Genomic DNA, 27,923 nt, shown 5'->3' on the forward strand with positions numbered 1-27,923 from the left:
GATGGAGATAGATCAACGGTTAAGATCATGGTTCATTGTCGCGAATCGGCCTTCACAGTTTCAGATACGTCGCGGCGTATCGTCTCGATGTATCGGTCAAATATCCGTAAAAAATTTAAATATAAAATTTTATATTTTTTAATTATAATTAATAATAAGTAATTAAAATAATTAAATATAATTAATTTTATAAAATTAAAAGTTAAATAATTGAATTCAGTTATAATTTGAATTATTCTTAATTTTTGTAATACTACTACTTTAAAATTTAATTTAATGTAGCCTCTCTCCCACCCACTTCATCTTCTCCAATCTTATCCCTACCAAAACCGATTTCTATTTCCCTAACACACCCTATTTCTTCTTCTTCCTCCTACTTTTTCGGCAGATCAGCTTTTTTCTTCGATAAGGCACTACAGATAAGGCACTGATCTTCGAGAGAAGAGAGTCTTGCTTGGCTGAATTCGTAGAAGCCAACTTGGCATAAAAGGAAGAGCACATCTGGATATGTGTTCATTTATGGTGGGACAAAAATATCATGGACTTCGAAGCTGCATAAGGTAATTGTTTTGTCGACAATAGAAGCTGAGTACATTGAGTGCCGAAGGCTAGCAAGGAGAAGGTTTGGCTGCAAAATTTTATGCTTGAATTGGGTAGAGATCTGAAAAATAGTAGTTTGTATAGCGACAATCAGAGCGCAATCCACTTGACAAAGAATCCTGCATTCCATGTAAGAACGGAACATATTGAGTTGAAGTTTCACCATGTTCGTGAGTTATTGGAGAAGGGGATTATGAAATTGGAGAAAATTCAAGGATCAAAAAATTCAGCAATCATGTTGACTAAGGTGGTATTCTTAGATAAATTGAGATTATGTTCAACCTCAGTTGGCCTCTGATGAGTGAAGAAGGATGCTTAATGAAGTAATTTAGGGCATTAATGGAACATTACTGTAATCACACTGTGCTACAAAACAAAAGCTAAAGCAGAGCACAGCATGTGTGTAATTTACCTTACTGGGCTGATGCAGCATTTTGATTCGCCTAGCTTCTTGAATTTCCCTCATCAATTCTTCCATGTCCTGATCATAAAAACAAAAGGACAAGTATAATTTACATTGAAGATTTGCGAATTGCTAGGGGAGATGAATGATCGACGTCAGAATAGCTAATTTTGAAAGTTAGAAACTTCAAAAAGTTTTCGACTGTATTAGATGCATTGCAAGATGTTTCTGAATTCTTGACTTTCTAAAATGGTAAAGGGAAGGATTTGCATCAGAAACCTGTTTGCCAGAAGTTCTTTCCTGTTCTTGGAAGGCTTCTTCCACTCTCTGTACAGCTCCCCTTGCATTCTCAATTTCAACCCGTGCACAGGCTCTTTCTTCATTAACATGTTTTTTGGCATCTTCATAAGCCTGCAATGCACTAGGTAGAAAAATCAATCGGCGCAGTGATAACTAAAAAATATTATAGCATCGCATTTCACAATTCACGTCCACTGGGATGGGATGGTCAACATCAGTACAAAGGAACAGCTCATTGCAACACAGATTCTATAATGAAGAAGAGTTTCCATAAAGTTCTGGGATGATCGAGGAAGTAAAATCTTAGCATCTAACAGCCGCATTTAGTGAATTTTACCTGTTTCAAGAAAGCAGCGACTTTTTTCATTTCAGCATTCTCGTGAAGCAACTCTTCTTCACTCTTGGTCAATTGAATCGTTAAAGCTTCAACCTGGGGACATAACATAAATGACACATGGGAATGTCTGTCAGCACTAAAATTTTGCAATAAAGAAGGTGAGGCCACGTTAAAAGATGGATACTGAAGCATAATCAGATAACAAACCATAGCCATAGCATCCTCCAAATCATCTCTGTTCTTCCCAGCTACACGCCCTCTCAGAGCTTGAAGTGCATCTTTGAGTTTCTTTATAAGTATGTGCTTCTCCAATGAAACAACCTCTTTTAGTCTTGCCTGAATCCACAAGTAGATGACATTAGAACTGCAAGAGACATGCATCGCTTGCCTGGAGTAAGTTTTGAGGTAGTAATAACACTAATGTTTCAAACGTTTGCTACTCAAGATACTAAGCAAAATCTGAACGAACAATACTATTTTTCCATAAGAGATTAAACCTCTTCCGAGAGCTTTGCAGCTGCAGCCAAACCTTTCTCAAATTCCTTGCAAGGTCGCATACCGATATGCGGTTATGCTGCTCCAGTAACATGGCAGTTTCCCTTGCAACTGTAGCTTTCATGGGCAATGAATTGGAGTACTCTTGATATTCTACAATCTCATCGTCAGCCCCTATTATATAATCTGGAAACCGACTTGTAGTGAAATGTACATGGGCAGACACTTGTGAACCTGCATCCTTTTGCATTGTGTAGCTAAAACCCCAGCTTAACCTCGTCATATAATTGGATCAGCAGTTACTTCAAATAGATAACAGCAGTTCAACCAACAAGCTAAGATCAACTAAGAGACAGTATCACGTTTACATTGTTATACTAATAAACTCAGGCAGTTAACCTGATCTTTAACCCTTGCTTCATTCAAGAAAACAAAGCGAAAAATTTGCAAGCTCACACCCAAGAAATTGAGCATCAAAGAAATTCCCAAATTTCATAACCATATCATTCCTTACCAACGGAAAATCAAAACAATATGAACAAAACCAACAAACAAACACACCAAAGACAATCCAAGCATCACATATAGATGAAAGCATAAACTCAGAATCAACTTCATCAACCCAGAAAAGACAACAAAGCACAATACCGAGGCATAAAGAAACTACTGAAAACCCAGAGATTTTTATCACAAAAAATGTTACTCACAGATGATGAATATACAAAAACTAGGAGATCTTTGTCCTGGAAAGTAGAAGGGATAAAAAAACGATTGTAATTTATAGAGCAGAGAAATTGACTACAGAGCCAAAGAAGAAGGATCATAAGTCTGAAGAAGGTAAGTGGAGAGGAAATGATTCCGTATGCTTTTCGAAGCCCCCAAAAAAGAAGGAAAACGAAATAATCGCCCGCCTTCTCCCAGCACTCCATTAACGACAAGCTGCCCCGTGTGTGGTGTGGTGCGGTGTCTTTCATACCTACCTTTCAATTTCAGATGGGAAAAAAGATGAGAGATGGCTTTGATTGAGAAATAGGAATCCATCACCATCCTTACTATCTATCTGATTAAGGAGACCCGACCCTCCCTCCATCGGATCGAAATCACTGGTTTTGCTATCTTGATCAGATTTCTGTGCTGCATTGAACCACGATGCCCAGAAGAGATAATTCCCAAAATTGATGGCACTAAGGACGGCTAAAAACCAGTAGAAATAGCTGAGTCTACTGTGGTCCAAGTCAGACGCCTGTAGCCACCCTTGTTTGTCTGAAGTGATCTTCTTGGTGACAGCATTGAAAATGTGGACGAACGCAGTGCTCAAGAAATACCCAAAGGACAAGGACAGTAGAGTCAAGGATGTGGACAGAGACCTCATCCCAGATGGGGCCTCTTTGTAGAAGAACTCCATCAGGCCGACCATGGCGAACATGTCTGCAACTCCAAATACGCCGTACTGGAATGAGAGCCAGAAGAGGCTGATCGGCGGCTTCTCGGGATCTGCTAGAGCTTGTTCTCTTCGTTTCACCTCTACTATTCCAGCTATTACCTGAGAAAAACAATACATAATTTAAAAGGACTAGACTAGAGAGAAGCATGTATGTAATGTAAGATTATTGTTACCAATACCATTGAAAGGACAGAGAGAGCTAGGCCAATGCCTACGCGTTGGAGCTGAGTTATCCCGCTAGGATGGCCTGTGATCTTTCGTGCAAATGGGATGAAGAAGATCTCGTAGAGGGGGAGAAAAATGGCCATGAAAAGCAATGGAATAACTGGTATGGATGGGGACGGAATGTTTAGAGTGGCCAAGTGAGGCTCCATGATGGATCCTTGGAGGACTGAGAATGTCTGCAGCTGTGCCAAGCATGTATTCAGTATTATGGTGCTCCCAAAGATTGGAGCCATCCGTAGCAGTATCTTCACTTCTTCTACCTGTGTTACTGTGCAGACTTGCCGTCGGGGCCAAGGAACAGCAGCTTTGTCAAGGAACCTGAACTGATCGGTGTGCACAACCCTTTCTTCACAACTGTCCCTTCCTTTATACAATTCATCCGAGTTTTCAGGCAAGCTAAGATTCCTGTTCCGAATTGCACCAATAATCACCTGCAAATCCACCCAGAAAGAAATTATGTTACTTACTTCATTCATACAAACCAAACCAAACAAATCCAATCCAATCCAAACCTCAAGAAGCAAGTTTCCAAGATATTTTGACAGACCTGTGATATCCTAACAATGGGACTTGTTGCCAGAGGCTGGAACAAGTAGAAAGGCTTTCCAAGAGCAAGCACAACAAACCCGACGAAAGCAGTCACAAGACTGGTGAAGAAAGCCCAGTGCCAGCCCTTATCCAGGGCAATCCACACCACTGCCGTCACTCCTATCAGGGATCCTATGGTCGTGCTGAACTGGAAGTAGTTGAAATAGCTGGCAACGCCCTTGGCACCTTCAGGATCCGATCGATCAAACTGATCAGCACCGAGTGCGGCAATGGATCCCTTTACTCCGCCATACCCTAAAGCCAACATGCACAAAGAGGTATAAAACATGAAGGCCTTGCCGCCATGGATGCAACTCTGCTTGTTGTTGCATGGATCAGGATCAGGCTGCAGGTTCTTGGTATTCGCCTGGATTGTAAGCATTAGCAATCCCTAAATACAAAAGAGGACATTAGGCTCCAACAAGGAATAGAATTGTAAATGGTTTCTGTTCTACCAGTACCAGTATTTCAAGAAAGCCGAAAAAGAGGCAAGTATGGAGCCTGTTGAGGTAAGTATCTGAGATGAAGCCTCCTACAACCGTGAGTAAGAACGTCGAACCAAGAAAGTTCGTAAGAGTGTTGGCTGAGGCAGAAATGCTGAAGAAGAGCCCGCGGTGGAAATAGAGATACATTGTCGATATGTTTGCAGCAAATCCAATGTTCTCCAGGGCTCCCAGAACTGCCACAGCGCAAAACTTTCGATATTACTGTCGTTATACACATGAGCAGATTCATAAATACAGAGCTGATTCAACTTACCAAAAACAAACATGCAAGCCCTGAATCCACCCTGCTTTCTGGGCTCCATGGAATACAGCCTTTCCTGCATGTAAACAAGATGAAAATGAGCATCATGGAGAAATATGGTCCGGGAAGATGCACCTTGAACTCGTACCATGCGTTCGGACAATCAGACAGCACCGTTGTTTATACGATGATCTGAAATCTCTCAGGTCTGATATTCCAGTATGTGTTCCTGGATGAAAATACACTCATTGAATCTTATGCATTCTAAAATAAATTCTGGTTTGAGAATCATACCTGAAGAGCAAAAGCATGAAGCTGTGCCAATGCATATCCCTGGATTTGTATTTACTCCACTTTGCCTAGACTTTTAAGGAAATTCAGACAGAAGTATAGTCAGATGAGATACTGTTAGCAATATCTGATCTGGACAAAATTCCAAAATAAGGTCCCATGGAAAGTCCACATCAGGAGCATTTTGGATGAAAATATTCTGTTAGCCTGCAATAAAACATACTCTATTAAACTTGAAAACCATCATCAGCTTTGGATACCTGTTTTTGTACACTGCATTCCTTGGCCACTAGATTCAATATTAAACCTGAATACCTCCTATCATCTCTTTGGCTTTAACTTGTAGCTTCTTGATCAGTTATATGATTATAAGGAAAAATCAAAATAAACATACACAATGTTTACAAGGTTGGTTTATAGACAATACAATCCAACACAACAAACATGGCCATATAGAATCATAAATAGGTGGCAATCATTCAAAGTCCTTTTGACATTTTGAAGAAGGGCCTGATTTCAGCAACCTGGTAATAAAGGAAAAATCAGCTGGAAAGATTTTACTTTCGAGAAACAACCCTTGCAAATGAGTGTTTGAAGGGCAGTGATATCTAAATAATCTGGGACTTCAACTCAGACCCTGCCAGTATAAGATTCAAGACATTAACATGTGTTCTTGAACTGAGAAAGGTAACCCACTTACAAATATGCCCATTCCATAGAGAGAAAGAGATATGAAATCTGGGAAGGATTTCCCAATACTATACAGCAATCAAATTCATAGAATAAGCAGAAACACAGACAAGTATGCAAAAATATGTAATACTCAAAAAACATCATGTTATAGTACATATCCACAGCCAGAAATCGAGCAAAGTCCCAAATGCTTCAACATAAAATTCATAGTATATCATGATGCCAATGTTTTGATGGGGACTTGTATGCAGTAGTAGCAGCCATCTTTATATATGATTAAGACCTTGAGTTTATAATATTCTTAGCAGCATCCAATGTTAATTCTTCATACACCTGCATGACAGAGACGAATGTCACCATTGTTTATAGGAAAATTAATACGAAATATCATATTCAATTATGTGGGTAACTGCAGTAGCAGAAGTAAACAAGGATTTATTTATTTCTTCAATTCCCTTACTAGTTTCTTATAAACTTGTTGAAACGCCTTGCAAAAATTTTCAGCATCAGCTGCACCCACCTGAAAAACGAGAGTGAGTGATAGAAGTATGGAAATTTATTTCCTTTCACTATACAGAGTGATATGCAAGTGATGAACCAGGAATACTATAGAAAAGCTCAAGTTCAAACCTAAGCTGGCTGGTAATGTCACTTATCGATTAAACGCAATTCGGTACTGTATTTCATTGTCTGTTAGATAACAAAAAAGAAATTCACTTACTAAGTGATACTAGGGGTGTGTTTGTTTTGGAGTTTGGATTTTGAGTTGGGATTTGAATAGTAAAATATTTGAATCTGAATAGCTGTATGATGTGATATAAATAGGTGTTGATGTGATGTTTTTAATGTAAAATTGATTTTTAGTATAATATAAAAATTGAAAAATAGATGTTTGATTTGAAGTTTTTGGGAGGGAAATTTTTTATGAATAGTGGAAGTTTGGGAAAGCCTCTCAAACAAACACACCCTAAATGTATCAGGTAAAACAAGTTCATAACTAAGTGATTAAACTTGTAACTTAATGCTTAATGGGAAAAGGTATGCTTTTCGTACACTGTGTGGTATGTGATGTTATTGGAGGGTAAATAATAGATTGAATTGAAATAATAATAATAATAATAATAATAATAATAATATAGCACGCTTTATTACGTATAAACTTAAGAATTCAACAATTTAAAAATTTTATTTGGACCTAACGCCCTCTAAGACTAGAAAGTCTACAAAATTGGTATAGATCATGGTCATAATTCAAAGAAAAGCATATTACATTTATGGCCTTGAATCAACAAGCAACTCAAATAGAAAGAAATACCTCAAGATCCATAAAGATACCTAGGTCAATGAACCTTAGAAGCAAAACATCATAGTTTACAATATGCCAGTTACCAAGAAATAGAAGAAATACCTTCTTCTCAGCAGCTGACTTCAATTTCCCCCAAAATGCTTCTGTTGCCACAATCAACATAACCATAGGTAATGTACCAATTTACAACAAAGAAAAGTCTAACTTGATAGTATCTAGATGCCATACCAATAATGCCACTTGCCTAGGAAGTATTATTCCAGAATGATCACCTTCCTCATATAACTAGTCTAGTTCATTCAGTTTGCAGTAAAAACACGAAGATATGCTGAAAAGGGAAATTGTGACCACATAGGAAGTGAAGTTGACAGAAAGAATAGTGCTGTGAAATACACTGCAAGGTTGATTAAATTGCCCTGAAGTTAAAAACAACTAAAGATAGAATAGCTTCTAAACTTTGCTGATACCATTAAGATCTACAAAAAAATAAAAGAAAGAAAAGAACATACTATAAATCTAATTGAAGAAATCCAACAGAATTCTTTATATTGGGCATAAGGAAGCATTGGTTACAAAATGAAACAATACAATGAGCATTCTGCCATGTGTTATTGATACAAAAAGGCCAAAAGTAAGAAAGACTGAATTGGGCTCTCTAAGGCATGCAGTTAGACTGCAGACTGTAATGAGTGTAGCACGCCATTCAAAACCATAAAAAACTAATAAACCCATACACGAGTGGCACCCATGATTGTCAATTCAAGATATCCTCATACCTTTTCTATCCTCAGTGTTCCATCCATCTTGCCACTCTTTTACCTGAAAGAACATTTTACTTTTAGATACCAGAAATCTAGAGATGGGAGCATAAATATTATGCAGTACCTCTGAACTTTGTCCAGATTGAGTTGATGGTCTTGAAGGATCTAATTCTGCCTGAAAGTAGAAAATAACAGCTAAACATTCACAAGTTGAAGGAATGAAAAAAGGAACTGAAGGTGAAAATTGGCCTTCTTAATCTAAATATACACTGCCCTTAAGATCAAGTGATCAACCATTCAACATATAGGAAACAATTCGAGATTAAAAAGTTAATAGAAGTTTTATTAGCTATCTTACAACAACCTTTAAATTTGATATAGTCAAAATATCATATTCCTTCACAGCTTTGTCAAATTCATATATACAGAAGATGAAAATTATATGCTACACAGATTAATGAAACCCAGATTTATAAATTAAAAAAGGCACACTTATGTGTGCTGCTTCCATCTTCTACCAAAGCCAAAATATCGAACAGCCAACATTTGCGCTAATAGTTTTATTGTCTTTTTAGATGTCTTAATCAACAACTTTCGCATTTCGGATTCCGTGCTCTTTCATCAATAATTTCATACAAAATACCCAGTGGTCGAACTTAGATAAACCTAAATGTTATGATTAAGAGAGAGAGAACATCAAAGCGACCAACATTCTTATGCAATGCAATTTTTAACCTCTCACAAAGCTTAACCAAGGGGTATGGTACACAACAAACACACAAGATTGCATTTGTACGAATTCAAACGTACTCACATTGACAAGTAAAAAACCTAGACGTACAGAAATACACACAAAATGGATTCGGATGTTTACGTGATAATCGCGAGATCGGACAACGGGGAAGAGCTCCAACACCTTCTGAAACTCTCGCTCATCCATGGGGCTTCAGGCTTCCGTTCGCGTTTTCGGCAAATAGAAGCGGAATCTGAACGACTGTCTCTCGGGAAATTCGAATCTGCGGAACGAAGGCAGGCAATCAGTCAATCACCCTTAACCACAATTCTACTCTACCCTGCCCTGTTGTTACTATTAAAGTCGCTAGTTGCTCTTGCCAGAATCGCTTTTTACAATTATATATACTCCTTGTTCCTGACCGTCTTCGATATGTTTGGGGCGAGATTAAAATTGAGCGTATAATATTTTTTTTATTTGCATAAGATATATAATAAATAAATAATATTTTTAAATATAAAATCACTAATAATTATTTTTTTCATTTTTATAAAAACATTTTAAATAGTATTTTATAAAATTTATGAAAACAAATAAGTAAAATAACAATATTGGTTAATAATTGATTTTCTCTATTTTTTAGTTATTATTTGTATCTAAAGAATAATTAATAAATATTATTCCTTCCAGCTAATTTGTCTTATTTAACTTAGACATAGAGTTGTAGGTATTGTATAATTAGTAAGTAATTATAATTTAATAAAAATAATTATAAATTAAAATTAATATGACTAAATAATTTAATTGAAATAAAAAAATATAAATTATGAATTTTAAAATATGATTAAAGTGTATAATTATATTATTAAAAAAAAAATAAATTACGTGTGAAAGACAGAAATAAAAATAATTGACAAATTAAATTGGATGAAAAAAGTAATAAATAACCATAATAATGATTTTATTCAATTAATATTTTTAGATAAATTTATTTTTGTTAAGAGACGCAGCCACTGTGTATATATTGTATAGATAGTGTGTGTATGCATGTGTAATTAAATGTGTAGTACTACTATTTGGAACGAAAGGACACACACAATTCTCCTCCCTCACTGTTGACCAAATCAACTAAGGTGTGTTCGTTTGAAGGATTTTGACAAAATTCTGATTCAAAAATTTTTTCTCAAAAACATCAAATCAAATATCTATTTTTTTATTTTTTATATTATACTAAAAATTAATTTTACATTCAAAACATCACATCAATACATATTTATTTCAAATCATACAACTATTACAATTCACATTTTTTACTATTCAAATGACTTGCTTTAAGCAGATGAAAACCGATTGTATATGTGAGTTTAGATTTTTTTATTCGTACACGTCAAATCAAATTATACATTTATTCATTAATCACAAATTTTTTATTTATATTTAAATATTTATTTTTTAAACTATCACATCAATATATTAATTTTTTTAATAAAATAATAATTTATTTAAATATAATCGTTACAAATTCAAACCCCCGAACAAACACATATATAAAATCCTAACTTCAAAATACTCAAAAATTCAAATCTAAAATTCAAACCCACAAACAAACACACCCTATTTTGAAAATTTGATGTTTTAAACTTCTGTTCCAACCGGATAAGTTGCATAGCAAAGTCTCCGACGACCGGGAAAATAAGTTCTGATTATTTCACAGTTGAAATATTGTCATTCTTCCATCTCCAGCAGTTTTTTTTTTTTAAAAAAAAAATTCTTTCTTTATGTTTTTTTCCCAATTTCTACAATGAACGACGACGGCATTTTCGACATCATTGTAACCTTCGATTGCTTTAAATGGATTGCCCTGAAACTATTATCATCCTTCCAACTCTGAGGTTCAAAGAACTCTTCTTTTAAGAGACGGTTTTTTATATTTTTTGTCCTCTTCCTACAAGACAGTGTCACTATCTCAAAACGAAAAATCGAACACAATTTTCCAATCCACAATACAATTGATTTTCCTACTGATGCAAAAATTGAAACGCCAAAGCACAATAATAATTGGAATCATAATTTCTTGGAGTTTTTCAAATAATGGTTGGACAACAAAAAATAATAGAAGAATTCAACCCGTAAATTACATAATCAAAAACTCAAAACTTACACCAAATCAGATCAAAACCATTTCTAAAATCATCTAAGCGTAAAAAAATTGCAACAACTTTGATATACTGCTGCTAGAAATGCAAAAACTCCTCAAAAAATTTTTTTCTTAGAAAGCACAAGAACCGCCTTGAAATTGGGAGGGAGAATTTAGACTTCTTAGATATATAACCAAGTGATTAGGACAGCGGTCGGAGAACAGCAAGATTTCAACAGTGGAATGACCGGAAGTTATATCTGACCATTGGAAATGCGTCGCGTGTGACCCTCACCATTGGAGAAGCCCGCCGCACTAAAGTTTAGACGAAAAGATAAAGAAGAAGTGGAGAAATTTAATAAAAAATTAAAAAAAAATAAAATTTACAGATTGCGCCATGTGGCGCGTGGCGCAATCTGGGCACATGTTCCGGGTGCAGGATCGAATTAACCGCACTTCTCTCTCTCCGTGCACACTCATTTATTGCTAATACATACATATCTTTATTACACATATATATAACCATACATACATATAGTTATATTTATGTCACCATATGCATAATATCACATACATACGTCACATCACATATATATATACTATATATATTCATACTTACAAAACTTACCTACTTACTTACACTATCTTCGTCTCTTATATATGTATCCGTTTGTTTTTTGCACGAAAATTTAAAAATATTAGTATTATATTGAGATATAGTATAAATAAAGTAGAAAAAACTAAAATAACTCATTAGTATTGTGTGAGGTAAAGGTAATGATATTTGTGTAATATATTGTAAGTTGTAAGAGTATTTTTAATGTTAGTAGAATGTACAATTACTAAAAAAGAAAATGAATATTTTGTTATGGGACTGAACAAAAATAGAAAATTGATAAATTGTTAAGGGATGGAGGGAGTATTATTTATTATATAGCATGTTATCAGCATAAAGGTTTTTATCTATTTTATTTGTAGTAAGTTTTATTTTTATACTATTTATATTATCTATTTTTTAAAATTATGGAAAATCTTGCAAAATTTTCTTTTAAACATTTTTCTTTCACCGGTAATAATTTTTTGACTTGGTCCCTGGATGTAGAAATGCATCTGATATAGGCCTTGTTCATACAATTTCTAGTGAAAATACGGTTACAAGTCATGATTGAGCAAAGACTATTATTTTCATTCGTCACCAGTTGGACATTCCTTTACAGTCCGAATATTTGACGGTGAAAGATCCACTTGATTTTTGGAATGAATTAAGGGAGAGATTTGACCATTTGAAATATATCACTCTCCCGAAAGCTCGACATGATTGGCTTAACTTGCGATTGCAGGATTACAAAATTGTTACAGAATATAACTCTACTATCCATCATATTCTCAGTTAAAACTCTGCGGAGAAAATATTACTGAGAATGATAAATTGGAAAAGACTCTCTCTACCTTTCATGCTTCTAATGTTGTGCTGCAACAGCAGTATCGTGAAAAAAAAAATTCAAAAGTACTCATAGCTCATAGCATGTCTTTTATTAGCCAAGAAAAACAATGAGTTATTGATGAAAAATCATCAGTCCCGGCCCACTGGTTCCAGTATGTTCCCTGAAGCGAACGTGACATTTTCTGAACGAGACCGAGGACATGATAGAGACCGTGGACGCAGTCGCGGTCGTGAGAGTCAACGCGGTTGATACACCCCTTACAATCACCGCGATTTTGACATTAACAGGAATCAGCGTAAATCCCAATATGAGGATATAACATAAAAAGGCTAAATAGAGAAATAGGCAAATCGACATTTGTAATCGGTGTTGCATTGAAGGCCATTGAGCCAATACCTGCAGAACAACCAAACACCTAGCCGATCTTTATCAAGCCTCACTGCAGAAAAAGGGGAAGGAGGTCGAGATTAATCACGTTGATAATGAAGACGACCTCTATGATGATCTTCTGGATTATGACACAACGCATCTTGATATAGCTGATTTTTTTGTCGATTCAGCAAACCCCCAGTGACAAACATACTATGTCATTTTACATTATGCTATTTTATATTTTGTAATATTTAAATTGTCGCATATTACCTTTCTGTAATGCATTTTGTAATAGTTATAATTGTCTTTATTAATACAGCGTTTATTATATTTGAAGGTTAAATGGATGTCAATCAAAATGAGGCAAATATGTGTTTCATTGACAGTGCAACGACACATACTATATTGAAACATGAAAAATATTTCTCCTATTTGAAAAGAAAAATGATGAATGTCAATATAATAAGTGGCAGTGTGAAATTAATTGAAGGCTCTGGAGAAGCCATTATATTTCTCCCTGCGGGGACAAAAATTATGATACAGTATGCACTGTTGGCCATTAAAGCTCGAAGAAATTTACTGAGCTTTCATGACATTTGGAAAAATGGTTATCACGTTGAAATTATGAGTGATACCAATGGTGAATTTTTATTGATCAACAATATCATTGATAAAAGGAAATGCATCGTAGACAAAAAATTGTGTTATTTTTAATAAACACAAAAATTTGTATAAATTATATTTAATTTGGATTTAAAGCGGATCCTATTCTCTAAATAGGTCCTTTGATTCTCCTTCCGGGTCGATTTGTTTTCCAACTTGGTTTTCGATGACTTCTTTAATTCGAAGAGATTTGGTCTTCAGTTTGATTTTGCCGGACTTTGAAGGGTTTTGGTGTCCGTGTAGGCGATTTGATCGGCGGCTTTGGATTTGATGTCCTCTTTGGATGATCCGAGACTTTGATCTTTGATTTGGCTTTGCCGCCTTTTGGAGAGCTTTGGTCTCTGTCTAGGCGATTTGATCATCGACTTTGAATTTTATGTCTTCTTTATACAATTGGAGGCTTTGATCTTTACTTTGATTTTGCCATTTTTTGAGGACTTTGGTCTTCGTGTGGGCGACTTGATTGTCGGCTTTGGATTTGATGTCTTCTTTGGACGATCCGCGGCTTTGATATTTGATTTGTCTTTTCAGCCTTTTGGAGAGCTTCGGCCTCCGTGTGGGCGATTTGATCATCGGCTTTGGATTTGATGTTTTCTTTAGACGATCCGCGGCTTTAATCTTTGGTTTGGCTTTGCCGCCTTTTGGAGAGCTTTGGTCTTCGTGTCGGCGATTTGATCGTCGACTTTGGATTTAATGTCTTCTTTGGACGATCCGCTGCTTTGATTTTGGTTTGCCTTTTCCGCCTTTTGAAGAGCTTCGGTCTCCATGTGGGCGATTTGATCTTCGGCTTTGGATTTGATGTCTTTGGACGATCCAAGGCTTTGATATTTGATTTGGCTTTGCTGCCTTTTGGAGAGCTTTGGTCTCCGTATTAGCAATTTGATCGTCGGCTTTGGATTTGATGTCTTTTTTGGACGATCCGAAGTTTTGATTTTTGATTTGGCTTTGCCGCTTTTCAGAGGACTTTGGTCTCCGTATGGGCGATTCTATCATCGAGTTTGGATTTGATGTCTTCTTCGGACGATCCGAGGCTTTGATCTTTGGTTTGCCTTTTCCGCCTTTTGGAGAGCTTCGGTCTCCGTGCAAGCGATTTGATCCTCAACTTTAGATTTGATGTCTTCTTTGGATGATTCGTGGCTTTGATCTTGGAGGAGATGGATTTGGTCCTCCATAACACTTTTGGCGGCGTGTCCCTTTGACTTTTGGATCGAAGAAGGTCTGGTTGATGCTTTGTTGAAGAACGCGATGAACATCTTGAAGCTTTGAAAGGAACTTTGGAAACCTTCCCTTGGCTTTGATGAATTCCTCAATGGCTTTGGGAGCTTTGATATTTCCTCTGGCTTAGGCATACGATGAAAAACGTTAATTTCATCGATTCGTCAACCAATATTAGATCATTTGTCCAAATTAGTGGCTTTCGACAAAGAACGCCATGAAGGACACGAAGAACATGAAGAACAATACATAGAGAGTCTAGAGACTTACCCCTTTCCTTGAATCCTCAATGTAACTTCGGTGTGTCAAATGAATTGGCCATGACTCCTATTTATAGGGTAAGGATGGCCTCGGCTTCCTTTTAGAATGATGTCACGTGGCGCGTCCTGATTGGCCAATATGAAGATTTTATAATCTTTCATTTTTCATTAGATGCCGTTTTCCATTCTTGACGGATTTGATTGTGCATCTTTCTTTCTCGCCAAGATCTTTATATCATTGCATTTTTTCAGAAGATATTAATTTATATACTTCATTTATTGATAAGATTTATTTATTTTTCTGCCAAATTTATTATGGCTCTATTTATGCGCATAATATTTGTATGATATCTTCCATTTAAAGCAGATTTTTGCATTAATTGTTGATATTTATTGTACAAAAATTAACATATATGCATAATTAAATACAATATATTTATTTTATTTGAATTTTATTTTCTTCCAAAATACATAATATTTAATTGAATTTAGACATATATTTTTAGTGTCTACAACATTATTGAGATATTGCCCTCACTCTCTACTGGTTTATATTATTCCAGATTAGATGTTGTTGAAACACACCTCACGGTAGATCAAAAGACTACCGATTTTCAAATATAGCATGATCATCTTGGGCATCCTGACAGTATAATGATAAGATGAATAATTGAAAATTCGTATTTCCATTTATTAAAAAGTAAAAAAGTGTTAAACTCAAATGAGTTAACTCGTGTTGCCTGCACACAAGGAAAATTGATAACTAGACCATTGCTAGTTAAAGTAACTATTGAATCACCTACATTTTTGGAAAAATACACAGGGATATATGTGGACCAATAGACCCACTGTGTGGGTCATTTAAATATTTTATGGTACTTATTGATACATCTACAAGATGGTCCCATATATGTTTGTTGTATACTCGCAATATGACATTTGTGAGATTGTTTGCCCAAATTATTAAATTACGGGCACAATTCCCCGATAATCCAATTAAGACTATACATCTTGATAATATTGGTGAATATTCATTGAATATAATTGATGATTATTGCATGTCGATTGGAATCAATGTAGAGCACCCAGTTGCTCATGTTTATGCACAAAATGGTCTGGCAAACTCACTTAGACCATTACTGATGAGGTCTATGTTGCCCGTTTCAGCTTGGGGGCATAAAATCATACATGCAGGAACACTCATAAGAATGAGGCCAACAAACTATTATAGTTATTCCCCTATGCAATTAGTATTTGGTCACGAACCAAATATATCTCATCTACGTATTTTTAGGTGTGTTGTTTATGTTCCTATTCCACCCCCAAACGTACAAATACGGGTCCTCAACGTAGATTGGGCATTTATGTTGGATATGAATCACCGTCAATTATAAAATATCTTGAACCTATGACGGGTGATTTATTCACTGCAAGATTTGCATATTGTCATTTTGATGAATCATATTTTCCAACATTTGGGGGAAACAAAATGAACCGAAAAGGGATATTAATTGGAAAATCTCATTGAATTTTTGTGATCCTCGTATAAAGCAGTGTGAACTAGAAGTTCAACACATTATACATTTACAAAATATTGCAAATCAGTTACCAGATGCATTCAATGACTCGAGTAAAGTCACTCGATCATATATTCAAGCTGCATTCAATGAATCAACGACACACTTAAAGCGTGGTAGACCAATCGGTTCCAAAGACAAACATCCTTGAAAGAAAAGAGGAATGAAGAATGATAATTATGAAAATATCAAGATTGACATTGATAAATCTCAATCTAGTGAGGAAGTTAACCATAAAATACTTGCTCCAGAAGAGCACGATCTTGAAGAACATAATGAGGTTATTAAAAACTCAATGAACTATGTTACTTCAAGAAAATGTTGGAACTGTAAAGAGGCAATTATTGATAATGTCTTCACATACAATTTAGCACTTGATATAATGGAATAAAACAATGATCCAAATCCAAAATCGGTTCACGAATGTCGGGAAAGAAATGACTGGCCAAAATGGGAACATGCGATTCAATTAGAGTTTGACTCATTAAACAAAATAGAGGTCTTTGGACCAATTATTCAGAAACCAAATGGTATAAAACCAATTGGATACAAATGAGTGTTTGTACGAAAAAAAAAAAAATTAACATAATGAAATTGTGAGATATAAAGCCCGTCTTATAGCTCAAGGATTCTCACAAAGACTTGGAGTAGATTTTGATTAAACATACTCTCCGCTTGTTAATAGAATAATATTTAGATATCTTGTGAGCCAACCAGTACGAGAAAAGCTCGACATGCGTCTTTTAGGCGTAGTTACTGCATATCTTTATGGCTCTTTAGATACTGATATTTATATGAAAGTTCCTAAGAGATTCAATATGTCTCAAACATACAAATTAAACCAAAATGAATCATATTCCATTAAATTGAAAAAGTCATTGTATGGACTTAAACAATCAGAGCGAATGTGGTATAACTGTTTTAGTGAATTTTAATTAAAGAAGGTTATACTAATGATCCAATAGACCCATGCATTTTTATTAAGAAAAATGGATCAAATTTTGTCATTACTGCAATATATGTTGATGATCTCAATTTAATTGGAACTCCAAAAAAGAGATCCAAATTGCAGTTGAATATCTAAAGAAAGAATTTGAGATCAAAGATTTTGGAAAGATAAAATATTTTATGGGATTACAAGTGGATCATGTTAATAACAAAATATTTATCCATCAATCGACATATACCCAAAATGTATTAAAGCAATTTTATATGAATAAATCTCACTTTTTGAGTACACTAATTGTGGTCAGGTCCCTTGATCCCAGTAAAGATTCATTTAGGCCAATAGAAGAAAATGAAGAAATACTTGGCCTTGAGGTACCATATCTTAGCGCTAGCGTATTAATGTACCTTGCAAATTGTACCAGACCAGATATATCTTTCTCAATAAATTTACCGGCCAGATTTAGCGCATCGCCCATGAAGCGCCATTGAAATGGTATCAAACACATTTTTCGGTATCTTCGGGGACTCATGACCTCAGTTTATTTTATTCGAGTGAATCTCGAAATGAATTAAGTGGTTATGTTGATTTTGGTTATCTGTCTAATCCACACAAAGCAAAATCTCAAACTGGCTATTTATTTACTTATGGTGGAACAACAATCTATTGAAGATCTACTAAACAGACGATAACAACTACTTCCTTAAACCTTGCTGAGGTTTTAGCAATTCACGACGCTAGTCGTGAATGTGTTTGGTTAAGGTCTATGACTCACCATATTCAGAAAAATTGTGGCTTGATTTCTAATAATGTATTACATCCTACAATTTTGTTTGAAGATAGCTTGTATAGCTCAATTGAAAAGAAGATATATTAAAGGCGATCATACAAAACACATATCTCCAAAGTTCTTTTTCACTCACGATCTTCAGAAAAGTGGTGAAATTAATGTGCAAAAAATTCGATCATCTGAAAATTTTGCAAATTTTATTTACAAAGGCGCTATCGACTGTACCATTCAACAAATTGGTGTAAGCAATTGGAATGCGTCAGCTGAAAGATATCAAATGAAGCTCAAAACAAGGGAAGCGCATTAATACACGAATGATGTACTCTTTTTCCTTCACTGTGATTTTTCCCACAGGGCATTTTCATAGTAAAATTTTAATGAGATACATCATTTGTACAAAAACATCCAAGTGGAGTGTTAAGACACGCAACCACTATATATGTATTGTATAGGTAGTGTGTATATACGCATGTGTAGGTAAAGTGTGGATGTTTTTAATTGGTTGAATACTCTTATAGATATGTAGTATTATTTGGAATGAAAGGAAACACACAATTCTCCTCATCTTGTCTCTGCGCACTCGTCTCTCTCTCTACACTCATTTATGGCTAGTATATACATATCTTTATTACATATATATATATATAACCATACATATATAGTTGTATTTATGTCACCATATACATAATATCACATGCATACATCACATCACATATATACACTATATATATTCATACTTACAAAACTTATCTACTTATATTATTTATTATATAACAATTTTATATACTAAGTATGAAAAATTGTATTGTTAATATAAAAAATAGTAATATTTTATATTAAACTATTGAGTTTTTTTAGTGAATAAAGTATATATTATATATTAATTTAAAAATATATTGTATGAGTTTGGGTAAGAAGTGTAGATACATAAATTTACGTAAAGTATAATTAGTAAATAATTAATAAGTGTATTAGTAAAAATAATTATTATATAATAAATATAATTATAAGTTAATATTAAAGTAACTAAATAGTTTAATTAAAATTAAAAAATTACAAATTATAAAATTTAAAATATAAGTAAAGTGTATAATTATATTTTCAAAAAAAATGAAAAATTATATGGGACGGACAAAAATAGAAAAAATGGACATTTCATAGGGGTGGATGAAGTGTTATAATAATTTTATTTCTTTTTTGCAATTATTTTTAAAATATTAAAATTTGATTATTTTATATAGTTTCAAATAATTGTAAAAAATATTTGTGTTGAATTATAAATAAATATATATATATCAAATAATTTGAGCAAATAAGTGAACATGATAATGAATATGATCTAGAATATGATTATATTTAAAACAAACCGTGAACATGACCTAATATATGACCATGTTAAGAACAGGATCGTAAATATGGATAGAAAAATAGTTGTGTTCACGGCATGAACACAGACAAAAATACGGCCACGTTCACAACATGGTTGTGAACAGAGGTACGAACATAGTCATGTTTAGAGCAAGGTAATGAACATAGTCGTATTCAGTCACTGTCAGCTACCATGAGACTAAAATTGATAAATTTTAGTTTGAAATGGACCAAAATTTAGAATTATAATATACAATGGGACAAAAAATGATTGATTTTAACTCTTTATGAAATTTAGGATTTGTTTGGAGTTTGTTTGTTTTGTAAAATAGTTTGAAGTGGTGTTTCTTTATGTGAGGTATAAAAAATTATATAATTCCGATGACGGGCAATCATCCCATGAGTAAATTTATTTGTTGTTGGTAAGGGCTTATTACATGTTAATCTTAGGTCTTTTAGCCCTGACCCTAAATCACGTCTAATTAGTATGCAGGATATAGATCACTCTATTTTGTTTAACCTAATGGGATTGAGTGGATAGTGACCAACAAGAATTTTGCGAAAGTGTATGGTTTATCGTTTGATTGCAATAAGACCCCAATTTCTCTTGATGAAGGGTCAAATTATTATGGTTGTATGAAATTATGTTATGTGTATATTTGTACTAATATAATTCATATATTGTCTGTCTTTATATAATGTGTTGTATATTTTTATATAATATGTTATTTGTCTCTATATTGTACGTTGTCAGTTCATGTATTGTATTTGTATTATGTTAGCACAATTCATGTGTTGTCTAGCTTTCTATCATAGGTTGTTTGTGTTTATATTATGTGTTGTCAATCCTGTATTGAATTTTATATGTTACTACAGTAACCGTCACCTTACTAAAAACAATTTACCTACCAAATTTCAAATTGGACTATTTATTCCTCTTTGGACTTCATTCTAGTTCTATTGGGCTGGCCCATTCTTATTCATTTTATTTGGCCCACTTATCTACTATATTTATACATCCTATGCCCTATGTTCTAATTCTCTCATACACAGATCCTCTCAACACTGTCCACTCCAACGCCGCCACTTGCACCATCATCCATACACGTTCCTCCATGCACAACATACTCCACCAACACAGCTCACCTCATACTCATATACTTCTCATTCACCTATGCATGATATTTATGTGATTATTTGAATCGTTTTACTTTGCTCTTTCTATGATCTCCAACTAGAGATTATTTCATTTAACACCTTGTTTACTCTCACTTACAATTTATTAAACAAAATATTGTATAAAGATTATAAAATAATTTAGTCCAAAAAATAACAACTCGATATAGGATTTTTTGAAAAGAAATTTTACTTAAAAAATGAAAGACATGTCATATACAAATATTTGAAATACAAAAAATTATTTAAGAAAGTTTAAAGGGTAAATTATATAAAACTCCCTTGTATTTTATTTAAAATGCATAAAACACCTCGTATTTTATTTACTGTGTGAAACTCCTTGTGTTAATGTAAAATTTGCACGAAACACCATTTTCATCCAAAACTAATATTATCTCCGTCCCATTGAAATGTTACCATTTTCTATTTTCGTCCGTCCCAAAACAAGGTTACCATTTTCTAATTTAGTAATTGTACTACCTACCTAACATAATAAATATCATTTCAACTTACAATATATTACACAAGTGTCATTACTTTTACATTACACCATACTAATAGGGGTATTTTTGTCTTTTTCTACTACATCCAATATAATACTACTGTTCAAAAATCTACGTGCAAAAAACAAATGTCACTCTTGCAATGGGACGGAGGGAGTATTTGATTGTAAATATTAACTCAATAATGCAAATTTTATACAAATAAAAACAATAAAATATCTTAAATAGTTTTTTGAATAAAATATAAATAATTCATTAATCATTCATTTTATAATTTTTTGGAAACAAATGGCTATCTGATTTTTACAAAATTATAAAAATAAATAATTGATCAATTATTCATTTATTTATTTCATTCAAAAAAAATTATTTAAGATATTTTAGGTATTTTGTTTGTATAAAACTTGCATAATTTAGGTTTTTATTTAGAACTTTGGGTAAGGAGAGTGTTTTGTACAAATTTTAAATTAACATAAGGGAATTTTTTACGCAATAAAAAATAAATAAAATACAGAGTGTTTTGTGCATTTTTACTAAATAAAAATACAAAAGAATGTTATATAATTTACCCAAATTTAAATTCAAATTAAAAGTGTAGAAATTCTCAAAACTCCTATAATTAAAAATACAAGAGTTTCTAGAACTACTTTAAATAAAATAAGGTATGATATAGATGACATAGTTAAAAGAGAACGTTAAAGTTTTGAAAACTTATAGTTTTAATATTTTAAGTGTTTTCAAAATTTTTATATTTATAAAATGTAAGAGTTTTCGAATATTTAAGAATTTTGAAAATTCTTACATTTTATAAATATAAGAATTTTTAAGACTAGATCTTTTAAACAAGGTTTGACTTGGATTATTATTTTTTTTTAAAACCCCATTAATGTGATCTCAAATGCACAACACTCTATTTCGTGACACTTGTACAACAGCTGTTTGAGATAATAGAGTAAAATTGAATTGAGTATAGCCTATATGCTCATTTGAACCTTAAGCTTATTTGTGGTTACTTTACTTGTGTATCAGTAAGTAGTAGACTTCATTAATTTTTCAGTATTACATATTCCTTAAGGGCAATACATCCTGTCCAAATTGATAAATACCAATAACCTCTTTCATCAAATTATCATTGTCTTTAGGCGATGGATGCATCGGGCAAGGGCGAGGCTCTGCGGGTGAGGGCCACGGCAGTTTTGGAGCCAGATGCACGGCCGAGGTAGTGGTTGATATACTCTCCGGCAGCACGAAGCTTGTCCATGTCCACATTTGTTTTGATGCCAAGCCCATTGAGCATGTACATGACATCCTCTGTGGCCACATTGCCTGTAGCGCCCTTGGCGTACGGGCAACCTCCTAGCCCCGAAACCGATGAATCCACCGTGCTTATTCCCATCTACCAACAATGGAAATTCATATGTAATAATAATAATAATGATGATGAGAAACGCTAGATATTATTGCAAGTAAGACTGGAAAACGGAGGTCGGGTGGAGTTCAAGTTCGGGTCAGCTTTAAACTGGTTACAAAATCCTTGACATGAATCTAACTTTTAATCTGACCTATGTAACCTGTTTAAATCTAAAATTTTTAAATTTTAATTTAAAATTACAATTTCTAATAACTAAATTTTCAAATGCATAATATATATACATATTAAAGCAAAAAATTATTTATTCATACCATGAAACCGATATTGAACAATGGAATTAACAAACACTACTACACAACACAATTCTTTATTTTTTTATTGTTTTTTTTTATAAAATTGGCCATAAATATTGAATTATATTGATAAAATTTAGAAGATATATTTAAATTTAAAATAATATTTAATTAAACAAGTTAGACGAGTTATTTTCAAGTCGAAAATGTAGACCTTAACCTGACCCATTTAATTAAATTGGTTAAACGAGTTTGACCCAATTATTAATTGGGTCAAAAATCTCAACCCAACCCCAATTATTTTCCGTCAGGTTCGGGTCAGGATAAATTTTGCCAGCCTTAAATTGCAAGTCAAGTTGAACTACTCACTTGGAGGGACAGGAGAATGTTGGGAAGAGACTGGCCATACGTGTCGTGGAAGTGGACAGCAATCTTCTCGATCGGGACTACTGCCATTACAGCTTCAAGCATTGGGAGAACAGTGCCTGTAGAAAGCCATTGATGAGCTAGAGCTTCAGGGAAGAAAGAAAATTCAGTTGCTGCTATGCTTTTACCAGGTGTAGCGACGCCTACTGTGTCTCCAAGCGAGATCTCGAAGCAGCCCATGTCGTGGAGCTCCTTGGCAACATACGCGACTTTTGATGGGGAGATATACCCTTCGACAGGGCAGCCAACGATGCAGGACACGTAGCCTCGCACGGGAATGGAGAGTTTTCTGGCAGCCGATGTCACAGCGCGGTAGCGCACAAGGCTCTCTTCGATGCTGCAGTTGATGTTCGATTTTGAAAATGACTCGGAGGCTGATGCGAACACAGCCACTTCTTTGGCACCAGCAGCAACAGCAGCTTCGAAGCCCTGCAGTCAGTTGTGTTAATGGCTCTCATTCACAAAATGCGTGAATCAATGAAATAAAAAACATCACGGCTCACCTTAAGATTTGGTGTCAGAACGGGCAGTCGAACATCCTTCAAATGCTTAACTGCATCCATCACATCCTTCGCATCCGCCAGCTAAGTTTCAATCAAGGAAAGAAATTACAACACTCAACATCATCAAAAGTATTCGAGAACAAACTAGAATGGGAGCATAGCAATCACCTGAGGCACCCACTTAGGCGAAACGAAACTGGTCGCTTCAACAACAGACAAGCCCGAGGACACCAATTTGAGTATTAGTTTCACTTTGACCGATGTTGGGACGATTTTCTTCTCATTTTGTAACCCATCCCGCGGGCCAACTTCTACTATCCTCACATACCTTGGTATATCCTTGAATAGCTGCACCGAAAAGAATAGATATGGAATTTGCTCCAAAACCAAGAAGCAATTTTAACTTATAAGGAAAAATTCTGAGGGTTACCCTATATTTCGACCCCCTTGTGTCGTTATAATTGGACAAGTAAGAAAAATTGGTCGTGGTTCCACAGGCTACACAACTCCGGCCTAAACTCGATGATCTGCTCAGCGAATTTCTCATTTTTGTACGCCACCCAATGGGATCTTCGGCGTACTCTTCGAAATCGTCACTGAAGATAAAACAGGGTTCACACACATGCACAAATGACAAACTGAGCATGATACTCGAATGCAGATAGCGGAATTGGAACTAAAAAGTGTAATATTGAGCAAGTATACGTACTCGCAGCTATTAGATGAGCTGCAGCTTCTCCCTTCTATCCAGCAGTTCCCCATTCCCATGTCTTCAGGGATAGGCCGGCAAGCCCCGGAAGAAAACCTAAAAGGCGCATCGATGTTGCTCAAACATGGCAGCTTGTCAAGACCAAGGGGCTGCTCCAAACTCGACATCGTGGAGGTGGATGCAATCAAACCTGAATAAATTACAACGACAAATATTCTCATATTTCAAGTTCAACTAAAAAGCCTCGTCATCATCGTTATCATCGACCATCAAACAATTGAAGCACAAACCACTTAAAACTCAATGAGTTTTTTAATCAAATTTTTTTAAGCACAAACCAACTTGGCATCGAAAACAGCAGATTAGCAAAAATCGGAGCCTAAATCATAAACCAGACCCGTGTGACATCAACAAGATCAAAATCAATTCAAACCATAGCAAAACATCAGCAATGTGCAGAAACGAGCAATGCACCATTGCTAACTACATCATCAGACAATGCTTGGCAGCAAATGCATATAATTTATCCATTTACCGATGGACCTCGAAACACCAAACATGAAAATATCCTAATTAAAGTGGCAGTCGCAAAAAGTACCAAGAATTCCTAATTGTTCTCGATGGCATCAATCCCCAAAAAATACCATTATAAAATAGCCGACAGGTAGATTCAAAATTTTGAATTCTAATTCCCAATACATATGCAATTGTTTTGGGATATTAAATAATAATAAGAATAATAATAATAATAATAATTCAGCCACATGAATCAACACAATCACAGTGAAATGAACAAAAAAAAAACAGAAGTCTCCCCTCATCCCATAGTTCGTTCAACAAAAGCAAACCATCGTCTCAGTCCGGGGGCCAAGAACAAAAGAATGTTTGCCAAAAAATAAAAAGTAACAAAACGTTGAAAAGGGCAAAGAAACATCCATACCGCAAATTCGACGCCTAGTTTCCTCAATTGGGTGACGGGAAAACAAAAACCTCGAATTCCTCGCCCGGATCGCCAAAATCTCCAAGAATTTTGGGGTGTAGCAGTGAAACACGCAAAGAGGGGGGCGGGGAAGAAGTAGTTGGGAGTGGAAACCCACGGAACACGTGACGATCGCTTCTGTGGTGCGAGTGCGAACCCCACACCAAGAATTGTGAATGAGGAGAGAGTTTACAGCAGGCTTAGGTAGGTTTGTCGCATCCGCCAGCCCTAGCGCGTCGTATTGGAGATTCAGTGGAACAATCGAGAGGAGGGGAAGTGTGTGGGGTAGGATTTGGAAATAGATATTAGGAATGAATTGAAGAAGCATGGATGGTGGGTGGCTTTCGGTTGGGCGTTGGTCAATTTTCCAACTTAATAAATAATTTCGCCTCTGAGTAAATACTAGTACTAGCATTTTTGAAAATTTTAGTATACAATAGTATTGAACTCAATTATGTCCAACTTATTCTTATTATGTTACTTTTCATTTTTTCATAATAGTCATACGCTTTAATTTTTTTTTTATTTTTTTAATTTTATTTAACTAATTAATTATTTTAATTTTAAATTATTTTTACTATATAATAATTATTTTTTACTAATATATTTTTAATTATTTATTAATTATATCTCTCCTAAATTTCTGTATCCACCGTAAACAGACAAGGTAGCTGAAACGGAGGAAGTATTAAATAACATTTTTTGATATAAAAATAGTGTTACTAATATACAAAATTAGATTTTAGGTTAATTATTGAAAAAAAAAAGTAAATATGTTTTTTTTCTATGTGTGTGTTTTTAACATAATTCAAATCTCTTTAAACCTGTGTCTAACTGTAAGAAGTGTTCTTTTTGTTTTCCAAATCACATGTGTTTTAAAAAATATGAATATATTACATACACTTAAATTGGTTTTTATTATTATTATTATTATTATTATTATTATTATTTCAATTTAAAATTAATATTATTTATTTGACACAAATTTTAATAAAAATATACTATTATTTTTTTTACTAAATATTATACTCCTTCAATCCATTAACAATTTATCCATTTTTTTTATTTTGGTCCATCCCATAACAAAGTATCTATTTCCTTTTTTTTTTTTTAGTAATTGTATCATCTACCCAACATTACAAATACTCTTCCAATTTAAAATATATACAAATGTCATTATCTTTATATCATACAATACTAATAGGGATAATTTAGTCTTTTTATTTGTATTTCTACTTTATCCCAATATAATACTAATATTTTTAAAACTCCGTGCAAAAAGCAAATAAATATATAAATATGAGATGGATGGAGTATTATAATATTATTTAAACGAAAACTCAAATTAATATCTTATTTTAAATATTTGATTAAAAAATTTACCAGATATATATATGTATAATGTTTTAAATTTTATATACGTTCCATCTCATAAGAATAGTATCATTTTTCATTTTTATCTATCCCAAATAAGGGTATGATTTTCTAATTTAATAATTGTATTATCTATTTAACATTATAAATACTGTTAGAACTTACAACATATTGCTATTATTTTTATATTATACAATACTATGGACATATTTGTTATTTACACTACAAATTAATTCTCCCACCGTCCCAATACAATAGTCTTGTTTACCATTTTTATCCGTTCCAAAACAATAGTCTTATTTACATAAATAAACATATAACCATAAAACTACCCATACTTTTTTATTTTTATTACACAATTGCCACTACTTTTTACACAAATACACTCACAAGGATAAAAAAGTCTTTTATCCATACTTTTTACCAACTACCAATATAATATTAATGTTCCTTAAATCTCGTGTCCAACTCAATTAAGATTACATTTATCAGATGGAGAATGTAATAATAATATTTAAAAAGTTATGTAGAAAAAACAAATATCACTCTTTTGATGAGACCAAGGTAGTATATAAATTAATAATGAGAATTGAAATATAATTCATAATGATGGGTTTGTTTGATTGTAATTTGAAATGATATATAAATTTGAATTTTTATTTAAATAGAAAAATATACTCCCTCCGTCCACTAAATAAGTATACATTTACTTTTGGCGCGGAGATTAAGGAATAATAGTATTTTAATTAGAGTGGGTAGATAAAAGTAGTGAAATGACATTTTTGCCCTTACTTTTTTGGTATAAAAGTAATGATGTGATGTAAAGTAGAGGTATTTGTGGAAAAAATGGGATATTTAATGAAATGGTTACTTTGTAATTGGACGTTCCAAA

General features: G+C 33.8%; 4 protein-coding genes across 8 annotated transcripts; all 4 read right to left on the reverse strand.

Annotated features, from left to right (window-relative positions):
* Positions 1 to 209: 209 nt before the first annotated feature.
* LOC127253646 (stomatal closure-related actin-binding protein 1-like) lies at positions 210 to 2,926 on the reverse strand. 3 transcript variants are annotated; one of them, XM_051278322.1, is made up of 6 exons: positions 2,170 to 2,923; positions 1,848 to 1,976; positions 1,641 to 1,733; positions 1,283 to 1,414; positions 1,013 to 1,081; positions 210 to 719 (listed from the first exon to the last, which is right to left on the reverse strand). In XM_051278322.1, exons 1-6 carry the CDS (start codon positions 2,416 to 2,418, stop codon positions 639 to 641), a joined length of 753 nt encoding a protein of 250 aa, XP_051134279.1. In that variant the 5' UTR covers positions 2,419 to 2,923; the 3' UTR covers positions 210 to 638. The 3 variants fall into 3 exon arrangements, with proteins under 3 accessions (XP_051134279.1, XP_051134278.1, XP_051134280.1); XM_051278321.1 differs by lacking the exon at positions 210 to 719 and having other exon boundaries at positions 913 to 1,081; positions 2,170 to 2,926; XM_051278323.1 differs by lacking the exon at positions 210 to 719 and having other exon boundaries at positions 913 to 1,081; positions 2,138 to 2,346.
* Positions 2,791 to 6,100, reverse strand: LOC127253645 (protein NRT1/ PTR FAMILY 4.6-like). 3 transcript variants are annotated; one of them, XM_051278319.1, is made up of 8 exons: positions 5,434 to 6,100; positions 5,288 to 5,368; positions 5,152 to 5,215; positions 4,854 to 5,071; positions 4,352 to 4,783; positions 3,759 to 4,235; positions 3,189 to 3,678; positions 2,791 to 3,115 (listed from the first exon to the last, which is right to left on the reverse strand). In XM_051278319.1, exons 2-8 carry the CDS (start codon positions 5,288 to 5,290, stop codon positions 2,934 to 2,936), a joined length of 1,866 nt encoding a protein of 621 aa, XP_051134276.1. In that variant the 5' UTR covers positions 5,291 to 5,368; positions 5,434 to 6,100; the 3' UTR covers positions 2,791 to 2,933. The 3 variants fall into 3 exon arrangements, with proteins under 3 accessions (XP_051134276.1, XP_051134277.1, XP_051134275.1); XM_051278320.1 differs by lacking the exon at positions 5,434 to 6,100 and having other exon boundaries at positions 5,288 to 5,371; XM_051278318.1 differs by lacking the exons at positions 5,288 to 5,368; positions 5,434 to 6,100 and having other exon boundaries at positions 5,152 to 5,250.
* Positions 6,101 to 6,233: 133 nt separating this feature from the next.
* LOC127253647 (uncharacterized) lies at positions 6,234 to 9,293 on the reverse strand. The gene is made up of 6 exons (XM_051278325.1): positions 9,065 to 9,293; positions 8,315 to 8,365; positions 8,206 to 8,248; positions 7,532 to 7,572; positions 6,584 to 6,643; positions 6,234 to 6,456 (listed from the first exon to the last, which is right to left on the reverse strand). Exons 1-6 carry the CDS (start codon positions 9,128 to 9,130, stop codon positions 6,400 to 6,402), a joined length of 318 nt encoding a protein of 105 aa, XP_051134282.1. The 5' UTR covers positions 9,131 to 9,293; the 3' UTR covers positions 6,234 to 6,399.
* A 13,020-nt stretch (positions 9,294 to 22,313) lies between these two features.
* On the reverse strand, positions 22,314 to 25,920 carry LOC127253871 (hydroxymethylglutaryl-CoA lyase, mitochondrial). The gene is made up of 8 exons (XM_051278668.1): positions 25,619 to 25,920; positions 24,679 to 24,868; positions 24,400 to 24,565; positions 24,138 to 24,317; positions 23,970 to 24,050; positions 23,595 to 23,895; positions 23,410 to 23,525; positions 22,314 to 22,771 (listed from the first exon to the last, which is right to left on the reverse strand). Exons 2-8 carry the CDS (start codon positions 24,843 to 24,845, stop codon positions 22,514 to 22,516), a joined length of 1,269 nt encoding a protein of 422 aa, XP_051134625.1. The 5' UTR covers positions 24,846 to 24,868; positions 25,619 to 25,920; the 3' UTR covers positions 22,314 to 22,513.
* Positions 25,921 to 27,923: the final 2,003 nt, after the last annotated feature.

The sequence above is a fragment of the Andrographis paniculata genome, unplaced genomic scaffold (genome assembly GCF_009805555.1).
Source record: "Andrographis paniculata isolate CXL003 unplaced genomic scaffold, ASM980555v1 Contig51END, whole genome shotgun sequence".
Lineage (NCBI taxonomy): Eukaryota > Viridiplantae > Streptophyta > Magnoliopsida > Lamiales > Acanthaceae > Andrographis > Andrographis paniculata.

Excerpts from the sequence above, each read along its gene's own strand:
- LOC127253647 (XM_051278325.1), bottom strand. The coding sequence starts at position 9,130 with ATGGATGAGCGAGAGTTTCAGAAGGTGTTGGAGCTCTTCCCCGTTGTC. Across the intron at positions 8,249-8,314 it reads AATCTGGACAAAGTTCAGAG|GTAAAAGAGTGGCAAGATGG; the intron begins GTACTGCATAAT and ends ATGTTCTTTCAG. Across the intron at positions 6,644-7,531 it reads AGTCAGCTGCTGAGAAGAAG|GTGGGTGCAGCTGATGCTGA; the intron begins GTATTTCTTCTA and ends CTCGTTTTTCAG.
- LOC127253646 (XM_051278321.1), bottom strand. The coding sequence starts at position 2,418 with ATGACGAGGTTAAGCTGGGGTTTTAGCTACACAATGCAAAAGGATGCA. Across the intron at positions 1,977-2,169 it reads TTGCAAGGAATTTGAGAAAG|GCAAGACTAAAAGAGGTTGT; the intron begins GTTTGGCTGCAG and ends TTGTGGATTCAG. Across the intron at positions 1,415-1,640 it reads TCGCTGCTTTCTTGAAACAG|GCTTATGAAGATGCCAAAAA; the intron begins GTAAAATTCACT and ends AGTGCATTGCAG.
- LOC127253645 (XM_051278318.1), bottom strand. The coding sequence starts at position 5,221 with ATGCAGGAAAGGCTGTATTCCATGGAGCCCAGAAAGCAGGGTGGATTC. Across the intron at positions 5,072-5,151 it reads GGCTTGCATGTTTGTTTTTG|TTCTGGGAGCCCTGGAGAAC; the intron begins GTAAGTTGAATC and ends GCGCTGTGGCAG. Across the intron at positions 4,236-4,351 it reads CCATTGTTAGGATATCACAG|GTGATTATTGGTGCAATTCG; the intron begins GTCTGTCAAAAT and ends GTGGATTTGCAG.
- LOC127253871 (XM_051278668.1), bottom strand. The coding sequence starts at position 24,845 with ATGTCGAGTTTGGAGCAGCCCCTTGGTCTTGACAAGCTGCCATGTTTG. Across the intron at positions 23,896-23,969 it reads TTCTGACACCAAATCTTAAG|GGCTTCGAAGCTGCTGTTGC; the intron begins GTGAGCCGTGAT and ends AACTGACTGCAG. Across the intron at positions 23,526-23,594 it reads AGTAGGCGTCGCTACACCTG|GCACTGTTCTCCCAATGCTT; the intron begins GTAAAAGCATAG and ends GGCTTTCTACAG.